General features: G+C 52.6%; 8 protein-coding genes across 8 annotated transcripts; 4 read left to right on the top strand and 4 right to left on the bottom strand.

The window, feature by feature from the left end:
• Positions 1 to 772: 772 nt before the first annotated feature.
• Z519_10168 (uncharacterized protein) lies at positions 773 to 2820 on the top strand (the record flags this gene model as incomplete). The annotated part of the gene is made up of 7 exons (XM_016767886.1): positions 773 to 972; positions 1046 to 1253; positions 1326 to 1342; positions 1399 to 1501; positions 1573 to 2412; positions 2477 to 2568; positions 2637 to 2820. The coding sequence occupies 7 exons, from the start codon at positions 773 to 775 to the stop codon at positions 2818 to 2820; spliced, it is 1644 nt and encodes a 547-aa protein (XP_016615984.1).
• A 1004-nt stretch (positions 2821 to 3824) lies between these two features.
• On the bottom strand, positions 3825 to 5394 carry Z519_10167 (uncharacterized protein; the record flags this gene model as incomplete). The annotated part of the gene is made up of 2 exons (XM_016767885.1): positions 3825 to 5296; positions 5319 to 5394. 2 exons carry the CDS (start codon positions 5392 to 5394, stop codon positions 3825 to 3827), a joined length of 1548 nt encoding a protein of 515 aa, XP_016615983.1.
• Positions 5395 to 6591: 1197 nt separating this feature from the next.
• On the top strand, positions 6592 to 8487 carry Z519_10166 (uncharacterized protein; the record flags this gene model as incomplete). The annotated part of the gene is made up of 3 exons (XM_016767884.1): positions 6592 to 6756; positions 6805 to 7046; positions 7101 to 8487. The coding sequence occupies 3 exons, from the start codon at positions 6592 to 6594 to the stop codon at positions 8485 to 8487; spliced, it is 1794 nt and encodes a 597-aa protein (XP_016615982.1).
• Positions 8488 to 9557: 1070 nt separating this feature from the next.
• Positions 9558 to 10544, bottom strand: Z519_10165 (uncharacterized protein; the record flags this gene model as incomplete). The annotated part of the gene is made up of 1 exon (XM_016767883.1): positions 9558 to 10544. The coding sequence occupies one exon, from the start codon at positions 10542 to 10544 to the stop codon at positions 9558 to 9560; it is 987 nt and encodes a 328-aa protein (XP_016615981.1).
• A 263-nt stretch (positions 10545 to 10807) lies between these two features.
• On the bottom strand, positions 10808 to 12112 carry Z519_10164 (mRNA surveillance protein pelota; the record flags this gene model as incomplete). Its single annotated transcript, XM_016767882.1, has 2 exons — positions 10808 to 11977; positions 12035 to 12112. 2 exons carry the CDS (start codon positions 12110 to 12112, stop codon positions 10808 to 10810), a joined length of 1248 nt encoding a protein of 415 aa, XP_016615980.1.
• A 476-nt stretch (positions 12113 to 12588) lies between these two features.
• Positions 12589 to 13432, bottom strand: Z519_10163 (uncharacterized protein; the record flags this gene model as incomplete). The annotated part of the gene is made up of 2 exons (XM_016767881.1): positions 12589 to 13132; positions 13209 to 13432. The coding sequence occupies 2 exons, from the start codon at positions 13430 to 13432 to the stop codon at positions 12589 to 12591; spliced, it is 768 nt and encodes a 255-aa protein (XP_016615979.1).
• Positions 13433 to 13705: 273 nt separating this feature from the next.
• Z519_10162 (uncharacterized protein) lies at positions 13706 to 15037 on the top strand (the record flags this gene model as incomplete). Its single annotated transcript, XM_016767880.1, has 6 exons — positions 13706 to 13853; positions 13913 to 13920; positions 13988 to 13995; positions 14049 to 14249; positions 14301 to 14682; positions 14735 to 15037. The coding sequence occupies 6 exons, from the start codon at positions 13706 to 13708 to the stop codon at positions 15035 to 15037; spliced, it is 1050 nt and encodes a 349-aa protein (XP_016615978.1).
• A 1476-nt stretch (positions 15038 to 16513) lies between these two features.
• Z519_10161 (uncharacterized protein) lies at positions 16514 to 18260 on the top strand (the record flags this gene model as incomplete). Its single annotated transcript, XM_016767879.1, has 3 exons — positions 16514 to 16536; positions 16637 to 16989; positions 17059 to 18260. The coding sequence occupies 3 exons, from the start codon at positions 16514 to 16516 to the stop codon at positions 18258 to 18260; spliced, it is 1578 nt and encodes a 525-aa protein (XP_016615977.1).
• Positions 18261 to 18367: the final 107 nt, after the last annotated feature.

The raw sequence follows: 18367 nt of genomic DNA, 5'->3' as shown, positions 1-18367 counted from the left end.
TGTGAGACTCGACCAATCCCTTCCATTTGCGCAATTGATCCGGCTGCTTTGAGACAGGGCTGCAGATAGGCTCCTCAGGCCTCGTCGCAACAGCCCAGCTCTATCATTCGTCCGCCGAGCCCTTCGAGCCATGAACGTTGAGGGACGGTCAGGATGCCGAACAGGATAACATGAGTGGAGTCTTTATCAATTACCGTTCTTGAACGAATCGGAGATTGTCCGTGCTTTCTGGAAATCTTGCCCCTATCAGACGCTTATTATTCTCTGGATCTGCGAAATAATCACGAACTATTCAGGTACTGGGGCACACACAACTACAGAGTCCGTTCCGAACCACAACAAATCCGCGCTTTTTCAACGTAACCGATGGCACATGGCCTTTTGATCACCCTCCAGCTTGCCGATAGTGGCCCCTGGCCATGCTCTGGATAAACGACCGCCACGCAATGGGAAAGCGCCCTTCTCGGCTCCAGGCGGTGGGTGGACATCTCCACCGGCGCCTGGATTTGCTGCCATGGAAAAACGGAGCCTTGTGTTGACGAAGTGACTAGGTTATAAATGGGATGAGAAAGACGACGACAAGCCCCTCCATGGGAAAGCTAGAGTCTTATGTGCAGGTCCGAAGGAAGACAAGGGAAGACATAAGTACTCTGGTTTGCCCTCCCTTTCGCCCTCGCCCATCTCTCCCTTTGACCTCCCCAGGCATTATCGCACTTTTCGAGACAGAGGTTTCAGTTGTAGTATTTGCTACTGCAGGAAAAGTCGCCAAACCATGACCATCCTCACCGAGACCACGCTGGACTCGATCCCCGGCACGGTCCACCTTGTCGACCTGGACCACAGTATGCACACTCGACATGCCAAAGCCGGGGCTGGAGACATCGTCCTCGTTCCCACCCCTTCCAACGACCCTGACGACCCGCTCAACTGGTCTCCGCGAAGGAAGATCCTCTCGACCATCTGCACGAACCTGTGAGTCCTGGTTAATCCTGGCCTAGTCTTCAAGAACCCCTCTCCCTGGAAGGACTGACAAAGACTATTTCAGATACACCTGGTTCACCGGCATGTCGGTGTCCACTGTCTATTCTGTCCTTGTGCCTCTCTCGGCGGCATCTGGCGTCTCTGTCTCGACGCTCAACCAAGGCACCGGGTACATGTTTCTGTTCCTCGGCTGGAGTCTGCTCTTCTGGCAGCCGTTCTCCCTGAGATATGGCAAGCGCATGACCTATTTGATTTCCATTCTCGGATCACTTGTAAGTCGGGAGCGTTCCCAGACATGGCCACTGACAAAATATCCTTTTATATACTAACCTTTGCCGTTCTAGGGCACCAGCATTTGGAGGTAAAATGCATTTCCATTCAACCCGGTCTCTGAAAGTGAATACTGATCACGTGCAGCGCCTATGTGACCAGCAACGGAGAATGGATCGCGAAATGTATCATTCAAGGCTTTTTCAATGCCCCCATCGAAGCTCTGCCCGAGATCTCCGTCACCGATGTGGTATGATTCTTTCAATCTTCCCGGTACCATGGTGATATAATTACCATGCAGAAGCTGACGGCGTTGGACAGTACTTTACCCATCAACGAGGTACTTACATGGGCATCTATGCCTTCACCTTGGCTGGCAGTAATTACTTCACGCCCGTCCTGTGCGGATTCATCGCCGACGGCCAGGGGTGGCGATGGGTGTTTTATTGGCCCGCCATCTTCCTCGCGGCTGTCTTCGTCTTTTTGTTCTTCTTCATGGAGGAGACGAACTACACGCGAAAGACCGCAGGGCTCGTCGTGGAGGTTGACACTCCGCCGCCAGAACCTGCTGCCGGTGGTATAGTGGACACGACGGCGGATAAGGAGAAGAACCCCACGACCGTGCTCTCGACCGACGGTTCGCGGACGATCGAAGAATACGGCCCGCCCAAGACGTTCGTTCAGAAACTGGCGCTCTGGAACCCGCACCCAGGCCAGCCCATGCTGCAGCGCGCGTTCCGCAGCCTGCAGTACCTAACCTGGCCCGTCATCTTCTACGCGGGCTTCTCGTACGGGTCGTACCTGATCTGGTTCAACGTGCTCAATGCGACGGCCTCGATCATCCTGGGCGGACCGCCGTACAACTTCAAGCCGTCTATGGTCGGCCTGTCATATCTGTCGTGCACCCTCGGCGTCATTTTGGGCTGCCTCATCTCCGGCAGACTGAGCGACTGGCTGACCATCAAGCTCGCCCGTCGGAACAATGGCATCATGGAGGCCGAGCAGCGCCTATGGCCCTTCATCCTCTGCGTCCTGCTCGTCCCCGGATCCTTAATCTTGTGGGGCGTGGGCGCCGCGCACGGGGTCCATTGGTTTGGCCTGGTCTTCGCAATGGGTTCATTGGCTTTTGCCACGACGTTTGGAGTCACGCTCAGCGTCAACGTAGGTCCCTTCCCGGCCCTTTAATTGCTGAGATGGAAGCAAAGACTGACGCATAACTGGGCAGTACATGATCGACAGCTACCACGCCATCAGCGGCGACGCCATTGTGACTGTGATCCTGGTGCGGAATACCATGTCCTTTGCGATCAGCTACGGGTAAGTTTGGGCCCGTCTTATCCGTCAAGAAACTTGATCGAATCGTTGTCTGATCCGCTCGCCCACAGCATCACTCCCTGGTTGACCAACCTGGGTTACCAGAACTGTTTTATATCCGCGGCCTTCATTGGCATGGCCGCCTCGTCCGTTTTCTTCGTCATGGTCATGGTTGGCAAGAAATTCCGCGTCCAAAGCGCCGCGAAGTACTGGAAGCTCGTCGGCGCCGACAGGGAGAAGTCGGAGGCGCTTTGAGCAAGACCAAAGTTGGGTGAACGAGCCTATCTGCTTTTGAAAAGGTTTCCCCGGGCCATCATCTGTCTTGATACAACGAATCAATATACAGACTGATGATTGTTTTTGTCGCGTACACCCCATATTGCGTGTGAACGGGTGCTCGGGCAGAGCACTCAAGCGCCTGCACCTCGTCCACAAGCGTCGTAGATCCACTTTCTCAGACAAACGCGCTATCCACCGGAGGAGTACCAAATATTCGTGCATTAGAATGCCGTTCAGGTCAGACCATCTGCCTCGACTATGAATTCAACGCGAGTCGTGGCTATCTGTCGGAACGTTGCGCTCAATTAGACAAACGTTCCAGAATGATCCATTCATTTTCGTGAACTTCCCTCGTTGTAGTATGCCTCACTCCATCCCAGCGAAGGCTGGCTTTGCCGAAGGCACTCAGTCTTGTGTGGCGAAAGAGCGATCAGAGAGGGCCAAGCCAACGACTTCGGTACGAGAACAAACAGCCGTAGCCGGGTCTGGATGGCACACTCGTAGTACACAAGCCTTTCACACCGGACCTCTTCTCTACGAGACCCTGCTGCACTGTCTCCTTTCATGTAGTCCTTTTAGGGATCGAGCTGCCTGCTGATTGCCGCGTATTGAGTGATGGAGCTCCGTAAGCGCTACCGAGCAGGTGCTAGCGGGATAAATAATAACCCGAATCGCCGAAGCAAGTCAATGAGAGGACGAGTCAGCAAGATGTTTAACAAAGAACTCGCTAGTAGATCGACTGGAATACTTGAAGAACTATTCCGTCGATATAGAGCTTGTTTGAAGCGGCGTTCGGGGAAGCTGGCATCGAATGAAGCTTTCTCAGGTTGGCTGGTCCAAGAAGAATCATCTCTGAAGGCCAGAATCAGCCTCCAGGATTGCCATCTGAAACAGTGCTCTTGTTTGGTCGCCATAATACTCACGGAGCCTGCCGTAAAGGACAAAGCACAATTCAGAATGTCACATAGACGAGAGGTCCTTCACCTGCAAATAATAGTGACCTCACCCATTGCTCGACTCTTCAATCTCTCCATGAGATCTTTCTCGCTTATTCCCAGCTCCGTACAAATCTCGTCGAAACAGTGGGTGCCATCAAGAAATTCCACTATGCGGGCATTTAGAGTCTGATCATCCGCATGAGTTTTCCCAACACCCCTCGAGTGCTTCTGCTTGTGTTTACTCCGCGGCGAAGACTCTTCGGTGAGATGTCGTTCACTGGACATGCTGCGCGTCAAATTCAGATGCTGGAGGAGTTCTCCTTCAGCAGGACCATGCGAAAAGGTCTCTTTCTGTGTGCGAATGGCATATCGGTGGACCCGGTAGAGGAATCCCTTGATGACTCCAAACGTCACAAACCGCCGCATATCGATGTTCGCGAGCATATTTGCATTTTGAGTGTACCATTCTCGTACGGTAAGACCCTGTCGCAGATTGGCGAAAAGCTGGACAATCCCGACACCATCGACGGGATCACCTTTACCCGTCAACGGCCATATTTCTTCATCTTGAAGGGTCGCATTTGTCAAGCCGCTTGTTCGTCGTTCAGGAGCGCCGTCAATGACGGCTTCCTCCTGCGCACCAGGTGCGAATGCTGTGTTGACGTACCTGGCACATTCCTTCTGCATTTCGGTGTCCTTGGCGATCATATTGGCGAATTCGGCGGTCGGGGCGTAAATTGCATTGAAGCTGAAGATATCAAGCAACAAGATACAGCCATAGTACAGCAAGTGTTTGACGCACTTCTTTGTGAGCTTGAGGTCTGCATCTGCAAGAACTGCAATCCTTTTGACGCTATTCACTCCGTTGATGAAGGGGATGATTCGTAGCATGGTCAGGTCCCAGTTCTCATCCACCATTGTCTCGATTCGAACGGTAAACAGGGGAACGTGCCAGGGCTTGACGCTGGCTGGATTTGGCAGCGTGGGAAACAATTTGATATTCAATGTATTCAATTCATCAATGGGGATCATGCATTCACAGTAATTGTTTAGATCTTCCATCAGCATCTCACACAGGCTGTATATCTTGCCCGAGTTCGGGGGCGAGGCGTCGTCACTCAAAAAGTGCGATTGTTCCTCCAGACTGCGCATCAAGTGTGCCAGTTTCTTCACCACGGACTTATACGAGGGGACATCAATCGTCGCAGGATCGCCAAGGACAAGGGCGAAATTGAAGATGAATTCGTTGCGCGGGTAGTGCGGGGAAGTCAGACATATTGGATACGACAGGACAAGCGTCGGGGGCGTGGTCGACGTAAGCGGCGGAGGCGACAGGGAGATCAGGTTCCCACAGAGCGATTGACGAGGGATCACGAAACGAGAGATGGTGGAGAAGGAGAGAAGCGGTGTTGTGGACGAAGAGGTGGTGGCCGGGCCAATGGACGACGCAGACGGGTCGGTCGCCGTCAAGATCGAGTCCTCAGGCACTCGATGCACGATTTTGGGACCTAGACCTGCGTCAAAACTTGGGATTACCCATGTACGAGAAGGGACGGGGCGGCGCGCCTTCGTGAGGATCGAACTTGCTGTAGAATATCGCTTTGATAGACATCTCGTTGGTTCGACCGTTCTCACACGGCGTCAGGCGAGTACGTATGCCGGTCAAGAAGAGGACCAGTTGTCCTCCAGCCCGAGGGATTCACATTCCCAGAAGAATGGCAGTTTCGTCGAGAATAGTAATCAAGGGCGCAGCTGTGGTGGAAAGAAGAGTGCAGGAGGGCACCGAGGAGGGTCAGAAGACGGAGGTTGGGCAGCGATGTCCCGTGACCTACCTTCAGGGCCTGGTGCGCCGCAGCCTCGACACCTTCAACTGGGCCTCACCAGCCATCCTTCTTCGTCCCTTACTCTCATTACTGCCCAAATAACATCCAAAAATAAGTAGCAGGGTCTGACTAGGGTGAAGTGATTCCCCGTTAGATTGAAGGTGCCCTTCAATCACATTTAAGTACGTTGGTTATCTTTAGGAATAGTGGCCCTCTGTCATTCATTCTACGCTGTTAATTATATTCGATATAGCGGCCACTTTGACGTTATTGAGCTCTCTTGAGGTACAAACTCCGTGACGGGCTCTGCTACCTATTATTGACTCGGGCTTGCCCCCATGTCAACTGTGTGAAGCCTCGTCGGCCAATAGTTACAGAACGAGGTCCTTTGGACAACGCTCTCGCCTTCAAACCAGCGATCATCACGATGCCGCTCTGCCTCGGTCGTGCTACCGAACCTCACCACTGCCCGAATTCTCAGCCGATTCCGCAGCCGCGCCTAATGACGTCTTTCTCCATGAGCGTGTTTCATGCCTGAAGGAACAAGAAGACGCTCTGGTTGGCCCTCTCAGGCAAGGTGCGAAGATGACGGTGCAGCCGCGCTGGGGCCTTGGGACGCGAGACGAGGTTTATTCCGCTTCTGAGAGGCTTCTATGTTTACCCGTTCGGCTCGCGGGCCGTAGCGAGCGATGCACAATACTCATTCGCTCTCAAGACGGAAAACACGAACCGTTACAAATCCTCTGGAACAGCTTCCTTCCTTGTTCAATGAGTTTCAACATTATCACAGGCGTATCTCAAGCGCATCTGGCTCAAAAGGCCGCAGAGATGAGGTCAACATTTGGCCGAGTATGCGGAAGGATGAACAAGTACTGGGTATATCAAGGCGGTGGGGAGAGGCTCAAGTGCGACTTGAGGGCAGGCACAAGCACAAGTACAAGACACGACTCGAGTTTTGCCGCGACGACCAAAAGAACTTGCCAGCAATGGACCCTGTGAGCAGAGACATCATCCGCGCCGAGGTCGACGCAAACGATAATCGATCCGACACTTTGTCTTATATCGCCACTCACGGACCAGACATCGAGAGAGACTGGCCACGGTCAGACCCGTCATCACCCTTTTCCCGCAATGTCACTCAGACCTATACGGTATGAACGAAAGAGTGCTGTCTGCCAGGATGCTAACGGGAAGAACAGAACGCCACCCAACATACACTCCACCCTGTCGAGCTCGAGAGAATGGCGAGATCGCGTACGCAACACCAGCTCACCGTGGGCAGCCGCCCGTCAGCCCGTGCAAGACGACGATCAACAGCGACGGTGCGAACAATAGGGGCCGGGAAACCTCTACCGCCCAAAGATGACACCGAAGACTACATTGTCGAATTCGACAGCGTCGACGATCCTGAACACCCGCATAACTGGCCATTCGGGTACAAGTATGTGAAAGTCCCCCAACCTCTGAGCGTGCATAGTCACTGACACACCTCAAGAGTTCGATTGTCTGTAATCTTGTCTTTCATCACCTTCGTCGCTTCCTTCTCCAGCGCCATTTTCTCCTCTGCCATCCACCAAGTTTCCCACGAGTTCCACGTCTCGACCGAAGTCGGCGTTCTGGGAATCACCCTTTACGTGCTGGGTTTTGCCTTTGGTCCCATTCTATGGGGCCCTGGTTCTGAATTGCTGGGACGTAAACTGCCCCTCGTCGTCTCCATGTTCGGCTTCAGCGTCTTCGCCGTTGCAGCTGCCGTCGCCAAGGACTACCAGACGCTCATGATCGCGCGCTTCTTCAGTGGTTTCTTCGCTGCAGGCCCGCTGGCTATTGTTCCTGCCTGCTTCGCCGATATGTACGACGACAGCCAACGCGGCATAGCCATTACTGCATTCGCCATGGCCGTTTTCTGTGGGCCCTTCGCCTCGCCGTTTGTCGGCGGCTTCATCGCAGACAGTCATTTGCGCTGGCGCTGGACCATGTACTTCGCTTCCATTATGGGTTGGCTATCAACCTTCCTCACATTGTTCCTGCAGGAGTCATATGCTCCCGCGATCCTCGTCTCCAAGGCGGGCCGCATCCGACGCGGGACCAAGAATTTCGCCATCCACGCCAAACAAGAGGAGATTGAGGTCGACTTTTTGGAGCTCGTTGACGAGAATTTCATGCGACCGGTCCGGATGCTGTTCACCGAACCCATCATCTTCCTGATCACGCTATACATGTCTTTCATCTACGGTCTGATTTACCTTTTCTTGGGCGCCTATCCCATCGTTTTCCAAGGTGTGCACGGAATGAACGAAGGCGTCGGCGGCCTGCCCTTCATTGGTCTGATCATAGGTCAGCTCTGCGGGGGTATCTATATCATGGTCGACCAGGTCGTCTACAAGAAGAAGCTCGCTCGCAACCATGGCGTTCAGGTTCCTGAATGGCGACTCCCACCCGTCATTGTTGGCGCCGTTGCCTTCTCGATCGGACTGTTTTGGTTCGGCTGGACAGGCTGGAACAGATCCATCCACTGGCTCGCCCCCACCGCTTCGGGCGTGGTGACTGGATTCGGCATTCTTTGTATCTTCTTGCAGTGCTTCAACTACATCATCGACACCTATTTGATGTTCGCCGCCTCAGCCATTGCCGCCAATTCTCTGCTTCGGTCATTCTTCGGCGCGGGTTTCCCCTTATTCGCGGATCAAATGTTTAACAATTTGGGCATCCAGTGGGCGGGCACCTTACTGGGCTGTCTTGCCGCAGTGATGATTCCCATTCCCGTAATCTTTTACCTTTGGGGCCACAAGATCAGGGGATGGAGCAAGACTACGGCAACGGCGGATGCGTATGGGAGTGAACAGGAGGAAATGCGGAGGCAGAAAGAGGAGACAGAGATCTGAGCTGCTTTTCTTTTTCGCTGGGCGGAATCCGTAATTGTGCCAAATGCACCTGTGGGCGAGATTGGTGTGATGTCTTGTTATTAGAGTGGCGTGCAGGCGTTTCTGGCACCATATCATGGTGGTATTGGAAACCCTAAGAGGTTTTTCTGGGTTTGGGGCCCCTTGCAGCTTTATTTTTGCAAGTCTTATCAGTGAGACACGACACTACACTACACTAGGAGTGTAGATACTCGGATTAAATATACATGAGACGGATATCTTAAGTCTCGTATAACTCCCACTACTGCTTCAGATACTATATATATACACACATACTGAATGCCCCGCGGACGTGGTAAGTTACATGTTGTAACATACCCTCTTGCATAGGAGGACACGACTTAGAAGAAAAAGGAGAAGGGATTCGAAGACAGGGTAGCGGGTATTTTTCTGGGATCACGGATGTGCTGTATCCTTTTATTTTATTTCTTCTAAAGAGGGAAAAAGGACGGGAAATAAAAAAAAAAAAAAAGGGAAAGATGAAATGCTCTGGACTCGAGGTTCTCTGCCTAGTCCTTGTCCTCGAACGTCTCAACAGGCCAGCGAGCACTGCTTTCCTTACTTGCTTACATGGTTGCTTTTCCTTCCCGTCCCGCTGTCCAAAAATGCAAACCGTTCGCACCACTGTAGCTCTTGATTCTGTGCCAGGTATCATATGCAAAAATGCCACTCAAGGCCATCCAAGTGACATATCCAATCCGCGCTGATGCTTTATCCAAATCCTGAGAGACACCAAAGTGACCACCCGGAGTGAGTGACCTAATCGTGACGAATGTCCAACCAACCACCTCCAGCGCAATGCAGCCTTGATCCAATGGAACTCGAGAAATCCGATGCTGTCGTGTCGTGTCGTGTCGTGCTTGTTACTGTGGCCTTTCGATGGCGGCGGCGAAGTCGACGTCGTCTTATGCAATGTCGATCCAGCTGCCCGTCAACCACCTGAATACCCATGCTTACTTGACCTCTTCCAGACGCCTTGTCATTTCGTGAAATTACCGCATCCGTGTATTAAGTCCTAAACGTCGGTACGTTCACTTCCTCATCTTCGCTTCCGCCTCCTCTAGCAGCTCCAGCGTTAAAGCTTGCGTTGATGGGCCGAGATCAATGAAGTCATCCCTTGGAAGGTCCCATGGGAGCCTTCTCTTTCCTTTTGGCCTCGGCGATGGTAACTCTGGCTTTTGGGTTTTATTTTTTGCGTCCGTTTGTGACTTATGCAGTCCTTCCTGAGCCTTGGACCGTAGAGGTGGCGGAGCCATCTGAATCGTCTTTTTGGGAGCCGACGCTATTGTTGCTGTTTGCTTCGGCGTCGCCATTTCCGCCTCCACGACCTCAGCAAGAGCAATAAGATCTTCGTCTTCAATTTCGTTGAACACGGAGTTGAAGCTTTCGGACAGACCTTTTGATTGTGCCTTAGGTGGAGATTCGCGAAAGGGAATGCCAGGGCGCGAGGCTGACGTTGGTGAATGCTGTTGCGTTGGTAGATCGTCTTGAAAGGACTCCTGTGTGGCGCATAGCATGAGAAAAGTCTCGTTATCTATGCCATCAGTGAAATCTTCGTCCATGTGCATGCAAAGGCGCCCTTGCTTTGACTCAAGAGAAGTTTGCTCTCCTTGATCTTCAGTAGTGGGCTCGGCTGCCTGCATATCCTCTTTCCTCGAACCGGGCTCAGCTCTGATGGTGTTCGTTGACAAGAGGGCCGGCTTCCGTCCAAAAAACTTATTCAATCTCGGTTGACTCGCCGTCACCTTTCCCCAAGTGTCCTCAATACTGATTCTGCCTTCCTCTACCATCTTCTGTCTGACGACACGATCTCTCTCAAGCTTCTCTTCCCGCTTGCGCTTGTTCTCAGTCCGTTGTCTCTCCTTCTCCAACTCTTTCTTTCGCTTCTCTTCTCGGGCGTCCAATTTGTCTGCGCGTGCCATTTGCGACGCAGTGTATCGGGGCCCTCCGATCCCCTCTTTCTTATAAGCCCGCTTGGCCTCCTTCAGGGTCATAGGAGGCTTCGCGGGCCGCGGCATCTTGAGGGTAAGGGTGGAGTGGGAGGGACGCGTGTTGAGCGAAAGACGCAGTCCACGAAACAAACAAGGATCCTGGGATGTTGACGCGATGGCTTGGGCTAAACAAATAGACGAGATGCACGTCACTTTAGGGCATGACGGACATGACGGAAGATTTCCGCATACACATCCTAGCGAGCCGGTTAACCTTCTCCGGCATTTTCATGAGGCTGAAGGATCCCGTTTGGTTGCGTGCCTGATCCAGCACCGCATTGTCATGATGTTCATGATGCTTCACTACCACGCTCGGGCTGTTCAGAGCCCTCGTCCTCCGATTCTATGTCTTCAACAGGGAATGTCAGGATGGCGGCAATGCCTCCCAGCCCCTCCAGGCGTCTCCCGCTCTCATGGTCGCTACTGAGGACTCTGACCTCTCCGCCCTCCACCTCTCTCACACGATCGACAAGTCTAACCCATCTTCGTCTCGTGGCCACATCCTGGCTTCGAAACAAGGCGTTGCTGATCAAAAGCACTCCTCCGCCGCGGCCAACTGCCCCTTTTTCCACGCATGTCTCGACCTCTGTCGGCCCATACCATGCCCGCCCATCGTCCTTGCGTAGGAGAGCATAGAACTCATCCATCAATGCAGTCTCGCGAGCATATTTTGTATCCTTCAATCTCACCAGCACCTCTGGGCTTTTGAGGACCTCGTTGAGACTGTGAAGGTGGCCAGAGCTACTGTGGACGACAACGAAGGCGTTCCGCTTCACCAAGTCTTGTAGCATTTTGTCACCTTTCGTCACTGCGGTTTCGCTGACTTGTTTCAGAAAGCCCGCAGCAGTGAATCCGGGACTCGCGAGCAAGATTGGGAAACTCATGCTGCTGTCTTTGTGCTCCATCAGTCCTTGAAGCTGTCTCAGCAGCGTGTCCAGCACGGTACTGTAGAATTTGGTTAAGCCTTTGTCGTGGTCGGCGGATCTTCCAGCTCCTGTCCGCTTCCGCGGGACCGAGACTTCAACTCTCTGCCTCAACACCGTCTGGAATTGTGTGATGAAGCAAATGTTGGCCAGGCCTTCCTGCATGACGACTGCAACTGCTTCGGTGCCCCTTGTAGGGTCTATAGCCTCTTCCAGTTGTGCGCGCGAGACGCTATCCCAGCCCCCCGAACCATCGTCGCCTTCGATGACCTTTTCGAGAGTGAAATTGCGTTGCAACTCTAGGTCGAGAGTGTGGAATTGCCCTATCTTTGTGTACCTGTTCTCCCGGGCAATCTGGCCTGAAACATGCAGTTGTCCAGCCTGCGGGTCGAAATCCAAGGTTTTCACCCGTATCGTGAGATTCGTGTGTACTCGCTGAGACGAGGTAGAGCCCGTAGACGCCGACTCGGTGGTTACTCGACGGACGGCAGAGGCAGTGAGGAGGTCTGTAGGTCGAATGAGGTTGTAAGCATGCCACTAATGGAAATCTCAGAATGAGTGCGACGGGGAGAGGAGAGGGCATGAAGAAAGTACCATGTCTTCAGGTTCTTCGGGACACAATGTGACATTCCCGCTACCGTCATTATTGATGTTCTGCTTGACCAAACGCATCGCGATGACCTCTAATCGTTTCGAACTAGACAAAAATACTGGTAGAAGCAGTGGTCGGTGAAACGAAGAAACAACTGCGACACTGGGCTTGAGCGGGGTCGGGGCTGCACTGTGGAGGAGGACCCTTTGCCGCTTTCAAACAAAGTACTTCGTCCTCAGTCCTCGTACACCTTCACCATCCATCCAGACGTTGATTCTCCCCCTTCTCCAAGCTCGATCGACAGGACTTCTATCCTTCCAAGATCCTCTCATGGCATGACTCCTGTCCAAGTTACCCGGTTTGATCACAGGCAGCGACGCTTTACCTAGGTCTATATAGGGCGGCTATGCTGTTGCACTTCTTCAGGCGGTAGCACTGTTGACTTTTACCACCGGATCCAGTCGCAGCATTTGCCTGCTGTGCCAAAGTCCATTCTTTTGCTATATTCAAATGAATGGCGCAACAACGGCAACCTCATTCAACCTCCCTGAACTCCTTAGACTGACTGCCAGGTCCACATATTCAGCCCCATCTTATTCCCTGAGGTCACAGGCATTCCAGCGTGCAAGGTCTGCAGATTGCCCTGCCCGTCTGCGCCCAGGTTATCCCAATACACCGCATTCCCTTGGATCGGCTTGAAAGTGACACCATCATCGATAGGCCGATCACAATCGACAAACTCGCACCACCACTCTTCCTCCTCTGGCGGTGGCCTCAATCGTGGGAAGTTTGTGCCTCCGCCGGTGCAGTTTGCATGGATGTACACGAAGAAGGTCGATGCCACGTTGCCGCCCACGGCATCAGCGTCGCCGTACCAGTCGTAATGGTCTCGATACTGCCCCGCAATGCCGTAGTTCTGCACAACCAGAGGCTGGAACTCGCCAACAGCTTTGTAAAAAGGAAATGCGCGAGCGCGGTCCTCGATTTCTCTGATGATGTCGTCCTTAGGCAGCTTGGCTGTCGTGGAGGATCGGTAGGCCGAGTCTCGATGGACTTTGCCTTCATCAGTCCAGAGGACCGAGGGGTTGAAGCGCGGTTCGCTATCAAACAAAAGTTCTTAGAGTCCTAGCCCTTAGGGACTTCAAGTGGCCTACAGAGGGGGAGATGTGCACCTACGCCAGCTGGACCAGATGAGACGCTTCTTGCGGAGTGATAAAGTTTTTTATATACACCACCAAGGGATCTTCTGATAGCAGGAATGTTGTCGGCCCATTATCAAAGGCAGAATTATTACCTCTCCAGAGAGGCATAAACTTCCAATCGAAATACCAGTGGCCGACGCCGAGAATGATTGCAAGGAGAGGTATCAGGGTAAGAGAAAGCTTCCCAGCCGGAGTCATGTTCACACATCAGAAAGACGAACTCGAGAGCCTGGTGACAGCTCTGAGCAGCATCTCAGTGAAGTTGAAAGGCAGGGCACAACACTCTTAGATTCGGTGGGGGTTGATGATGCGCAGCTTACTAGATACCATCGTGGCCCCGGTAAAGGCGCCGACTGGCTGTTTTTCTGTCTGCTGTTTTCATTCGGCGAGGGAACGTCTCAACTCCTAAAGAGTGAGGGTATTGCATCGCGAGGCATTATACACGTTCAAGCCTTGACTACCCGACGCGAGATGGATACCAAGATGCTCTTCCGAATATGGGTAGCAGTCCTCTACCTCATCAATATGTGCAAGGCTGAGCTCAACTACTCCGATGCCCAAACCCTAAATGCCCTTGTATCAGCATCCTTGAGCAAAAACAACATTGTTATTGGTGTCTGTAAGTAATGACCCCTTTCTATGTGTCTCCTTTCACTGATAATGTCTTGGAATTCTTAGTTTGTCTGGTATGTTGCTTCCTTTTCCGGCGGAGTTTTGATCCTGCTTGATGCGTCTGACACTTTCTCGACACAGCCCTGGTAGTAAGTTATACAAGAACCAATTTGGTTTGATCCCTTGATTGATCAGTGTCCAGCGAGCAATGCGAAATTCTGCGCCCTGAATTGGAGCTAGTCCTTGAGGCCTTGCGACCATGGCCGTCCGCCAAATTACTACTGATCAATTGCGAGGTGGAATCGGATGCTTGTTCTTCTTATAGAATAACTTCCTATCCTACTGTTCGACTCTTTCACGGCCCGAAACAGATTCGATATCGAGGCAAGTTCCGGGCTTCTTCGTGAGTGTTTGCTTTGACTACGTCGACTTCACAACCATTGACCTTCTTCAGCATTACTACCGAAGTTCTCAAGACTATTCTGCCACCGGTTTCCCGTTCTAATAGGCAGATTTTGGACACATTAAAGTCGTTGGACATCCCGCTGCTCCTGTTCACGGAATCTGAAGATGACACTTCCCAGTCGTCGACCGTGATAACCCAGGTCGCTGAAAAACTTCACGGCAAGCTTTTCGTCACGACCACCCACGACTTAACTCTGGCTGAAGAAGAAGGCGCCAAACTACCCTTTATAGTCGTCTTGAATTCCCTCGACGAAGTCAAGCCGGTGTACCAGGGCAAGGTTCAAATCGAACCTATTCTCAAATTCGCAGAAATGGCCTCAACGCCACTCATCGGCAGATTGGACCTGAAGTCTTACATAAAATACACACAGGTTCCATACCCCTTCCAATATCCTCACCTGTTCCTACTGATTGAGGCTACAGTCCGGATTACCCCTTGCTTTTATCCTTGCCGGGATAGATGAAGAGAGAAGGGCCCTCGCCGAATCGCTTAAGCATATTGCTCTCAACTATAAAGGCAGAGTTAACTTTGTAACTGTGGATACAAAGAGTCTGTCCTTCTTACTCGAGCCTCTTGGTGTGGATGGCAGACGCCTTCCGGCTTTCGCACTGCATCGTGGTGACAACGATGAGGTGTTTGTATACGATCAGAACCGCAAGGTCAATGCAAAAGATGTTGAAGTATTCATGCAAAGAACGCTGAATTGGCCGGACAAGGAACTATGAAGCAAACTATCCCTCCTAGATTGAGATCTAAGTCAAGGCCTCAATCAGCCTGGCGGTTCAAAGAGAAGCGAAATCTGCTTTCAAAAGCCCCTTTTCCATCTCTCCAAGTGGCGTCTTCTCTAACTTGGACAGGTTTCTCATCCGAATCACTCCAGTCTTCTCTTGGATCTCCATGATGCTGTGCTTGTGGTTGAGGATGTCGATTTGAGATGAGGGAAGAATTTGATTGTCACCATTCAGGCACGTGCCCTTCTTGGCCTATTTCACACCATTCTTCACAGAACAAACTTTGAACCTCGTCTGCAACTCACGCCGGTAGGGAGCCGTTCCTGTCACTCTATCATACCTTTTATATTCCTCTAGCTCTTACAGGTGTATTGGTAGTGACACTGCAATATGTTGCGCTCATGGAAAGCGTTGTTTGGCACCTGCCGCTCCCATATGTGCAAGGTACAAGATTGAGCTGTGGATTTTGGCCTCTACTTGGTAGTCAAATCTGCCGTGCTGAGGCAAGGTTGAAGGGTCGTCATGATCTGAGGCAGCAACCTCGGAAGGATATTTTTTGCTGCAGACAATGCAGCCAATGCATACCATGCAGGATATTTACAACACGGGCGAGGAGGTATTTTGAGTGTCAGCTAGCTGGCGAAACAAGTTGTAAACTGCCCAGTTAGCGCCGCCTTAAGTGGTGCGGCGGCTAGGAGCGATACGAAAGGCTTTGATGGGGTCGCGCGGCCGAGAAGTTCCTAGAACAGGGTGAATAAATGGCTTAGAGGACAAGAGGGACTTTTAAAATAAGCAGAGGGCGATTCTTTTGAGATAAAAGAGTGAATATAAACGTGCTCACGCATCGGTTGTAACGGCGCAAGTGGTTCAGATAGAGAACGCCGTAGCCTGCTGTGACACCCAGGATCCCCGTGGAGCACCAGGAGGAGCTTCAATCAAATTAAATCCCCCACCAAGGGCCACCAGTCTTGTAGGCGTCCCAGCTAATCAAGGCTACTACCTAGGTAAGTAGGCTAGTCGGCTGCCCCAGCCCGCCCAGCCTCCCAGAGTCCCAGGCTCCCAGGCTTGCTACCTGCTAGGCACACATTACACATTGCAAGGAGGAGACTTCTGAGACTCCACCGCTGCATCATATTATGTGATGTCTGCCGCTCAACCTTCGCCGTCCGACTTCCGTGCCAGGGACCAATATCAACTAGTCGTTTTCGCAATCCCCCGCCGCCTACTTTTCCATCACCAGATTGTTCGCAGCCTGCGTTCTGCGTCTCGTCCCTCACATTTTCGCATTTGCAATCTTGTCTGAAATACTCGGTACACCCTTCTGGCAGCTGTCCTCCTCCATCTGCGCCTCACTCAATCAAAGCCCCGACCGCCCCAAGCTTCTCCGTAAGCTATCACCTTCTGCATATTGATTTCACCGCTTGTCGATTCTTTTCAGTCTTTGCAGCGCATTCGCCCGGATCGCCTGTCATGGGAAGCTTCGTATTCAAATGGTGAGTCAAGGCGCATTGCTAGACGCTATTTTTTCAACGCCTCTGTATCCCCCTGTGGCCTGGCGTAAAGTTCCAACAGCCCGCTGACACCGGTTCCTAGGCCCCATCCAGAGGCCAACGATGTCCATGTCACGGGCACCTTTGATGACTGGGGAAAGAGTGTCAAACTAGACAAGGTCGGCGACATCTGGGAAAAAGAGGTGGATTTGCCAGAGGCCGACAAGAAAATCTTCTACAAGTTCGTCGTCAACGACCAGTGGATCATCGATCCCGAGGCTCCTCAAGAGGACGACGGCCGTGGAAACGTCAACAATGTGCTCCTCCCCGAGCACATCAAGCCCAAGCCGTCTATGGTGCCCGAGGCTGTGACCATGTCCAGCGCGGCCCCTGAGAGCACCACGGCAGCTATGGCTGGCCAAGTGCCCTTGGAACCAAAGAAAGAGGCAACTGAAGGTAAATTGACTGCCAGACCACGCCGATAGATGTCTAAATATCGCAATGCTGACCTTACCGCCCGTCTAGTTACACCTGCCTCTGAATCCCACCTCAACAACGCGCCCACTGGAAGCAGTGTGCCGGGCACATTCCCCGAGACTCCTGCAAAAGAATCGGACTCTTACGGTGTCAGTCCCTTGCCGCCCACCAGTGGCGCAGGCAATGCCATCGATCTTCCCGCAGGCGAAAAAGTTCCCCCTCCCAGCGAAGTCACTGCAAACACCACTGAATCTGCTGTGACCACATCAAAAGAAGATTACGAAAGCGCGGGCTCGGGCATTCCAATCATTGGAGGAGCGCTTTCTACGCTAGGCCTTGCAGGCGCAGCAGCTAAAAAGGAGAATTTAATTCCCGAGTCTTCTCTACCTATGGGCCCAGATGCCGGAAAGTCACTTGACGCTGGTCCCTTCATCAGCTCAGCTGGAATATCTTCGACCACGGCCGAAATGGCTGGGAAAGTGCCTTTGGAGGAAAGAAAGCCGGCGACGGAGATAGAACCTAGTGCGCAAGCAACCACATCTACGGTACCCGAGGTGGTCAAGGAATCAATCGCGGAGGCACATATCGAACCTGAAGCCACCACATCTGCTGAAGCGGTCAAAGAAAAGGCGGAAGTTGAACAGGAGCTGTTGAAGAAAGTGCCAGGGACTGATGAGGCTGGAGAGCCCGCACCAACGATTGCAGCCGCCACTACGGAGACGGCACCGTCACCCACTGCAGGTCCAAACGGCGGCATCGTCCCTGGGGAATCCTCTACAGCTGCAGCCGCTGTGGCTGACGGCACCGATGGGACGGCCGAGCCTATAGAAGCTGCGAAGCACCCGGTTGAAGCAGAGAAGACAGAAGGGGACACCACTGAATATGCCCCGCCCCACGCAGTAGGCGCAGCTCCTGGAGTGTCGGAATCTGCAGCTGCTGCAGTCTCTGATGGTGCCGAGGATCTTGCCGAAGAGCCTGCAGTACAAATGATGAACAAGAATGAAGCTGAAGCGGCCGCACCACCCGCGGCCGAAGCCACTACCACAACCGAAGCCCCCAAGGCGGAAGCACCTACGACAGCAGCACCGGAATCCAAGGAGGAAGCAACGCCTGCTGCCCCCACGAGCGTTACTGAAACGCCGACCAAGAAAGCAGAAACCACGCCAACAAGCACTCCTTCGCCTGCGGCGACCAAGGAAAAAAAGAAGAAGCATCGAGTTAGCTCATTCTTCAAGAAGATCTTTGACTAGATGCCAAAGACAGCCGCAGGATGTCATGCAGACCAGGGAAAGGCCGGCGAGTGAGAGAGCAAGCGAACGTACACAGCGGAAGTGGAGGCAAGGAGTGGATTTGTTGG

Source organism: Cladophialophora bantiana (assembly GCF_000835475.1).
Source record: "Cladophialophora bantiana CBS 173.52 unplaced genomic scaffold supercont1.17, whole genome shotgun sequence".
NCBI classification, from domain to species: domain Eukaryota; kingdom Fungi; phylum Ascomycota; class Eurotiomycetes; order Chaetothyriales; family Herpotrichiellaceae; genus Cladophialophora; species Cladophialophora bantiana.
Note: the sequence above shows the minus strand (reverse complement) of the source record. Positions and strands in the feature narration are given on the sequence as shown.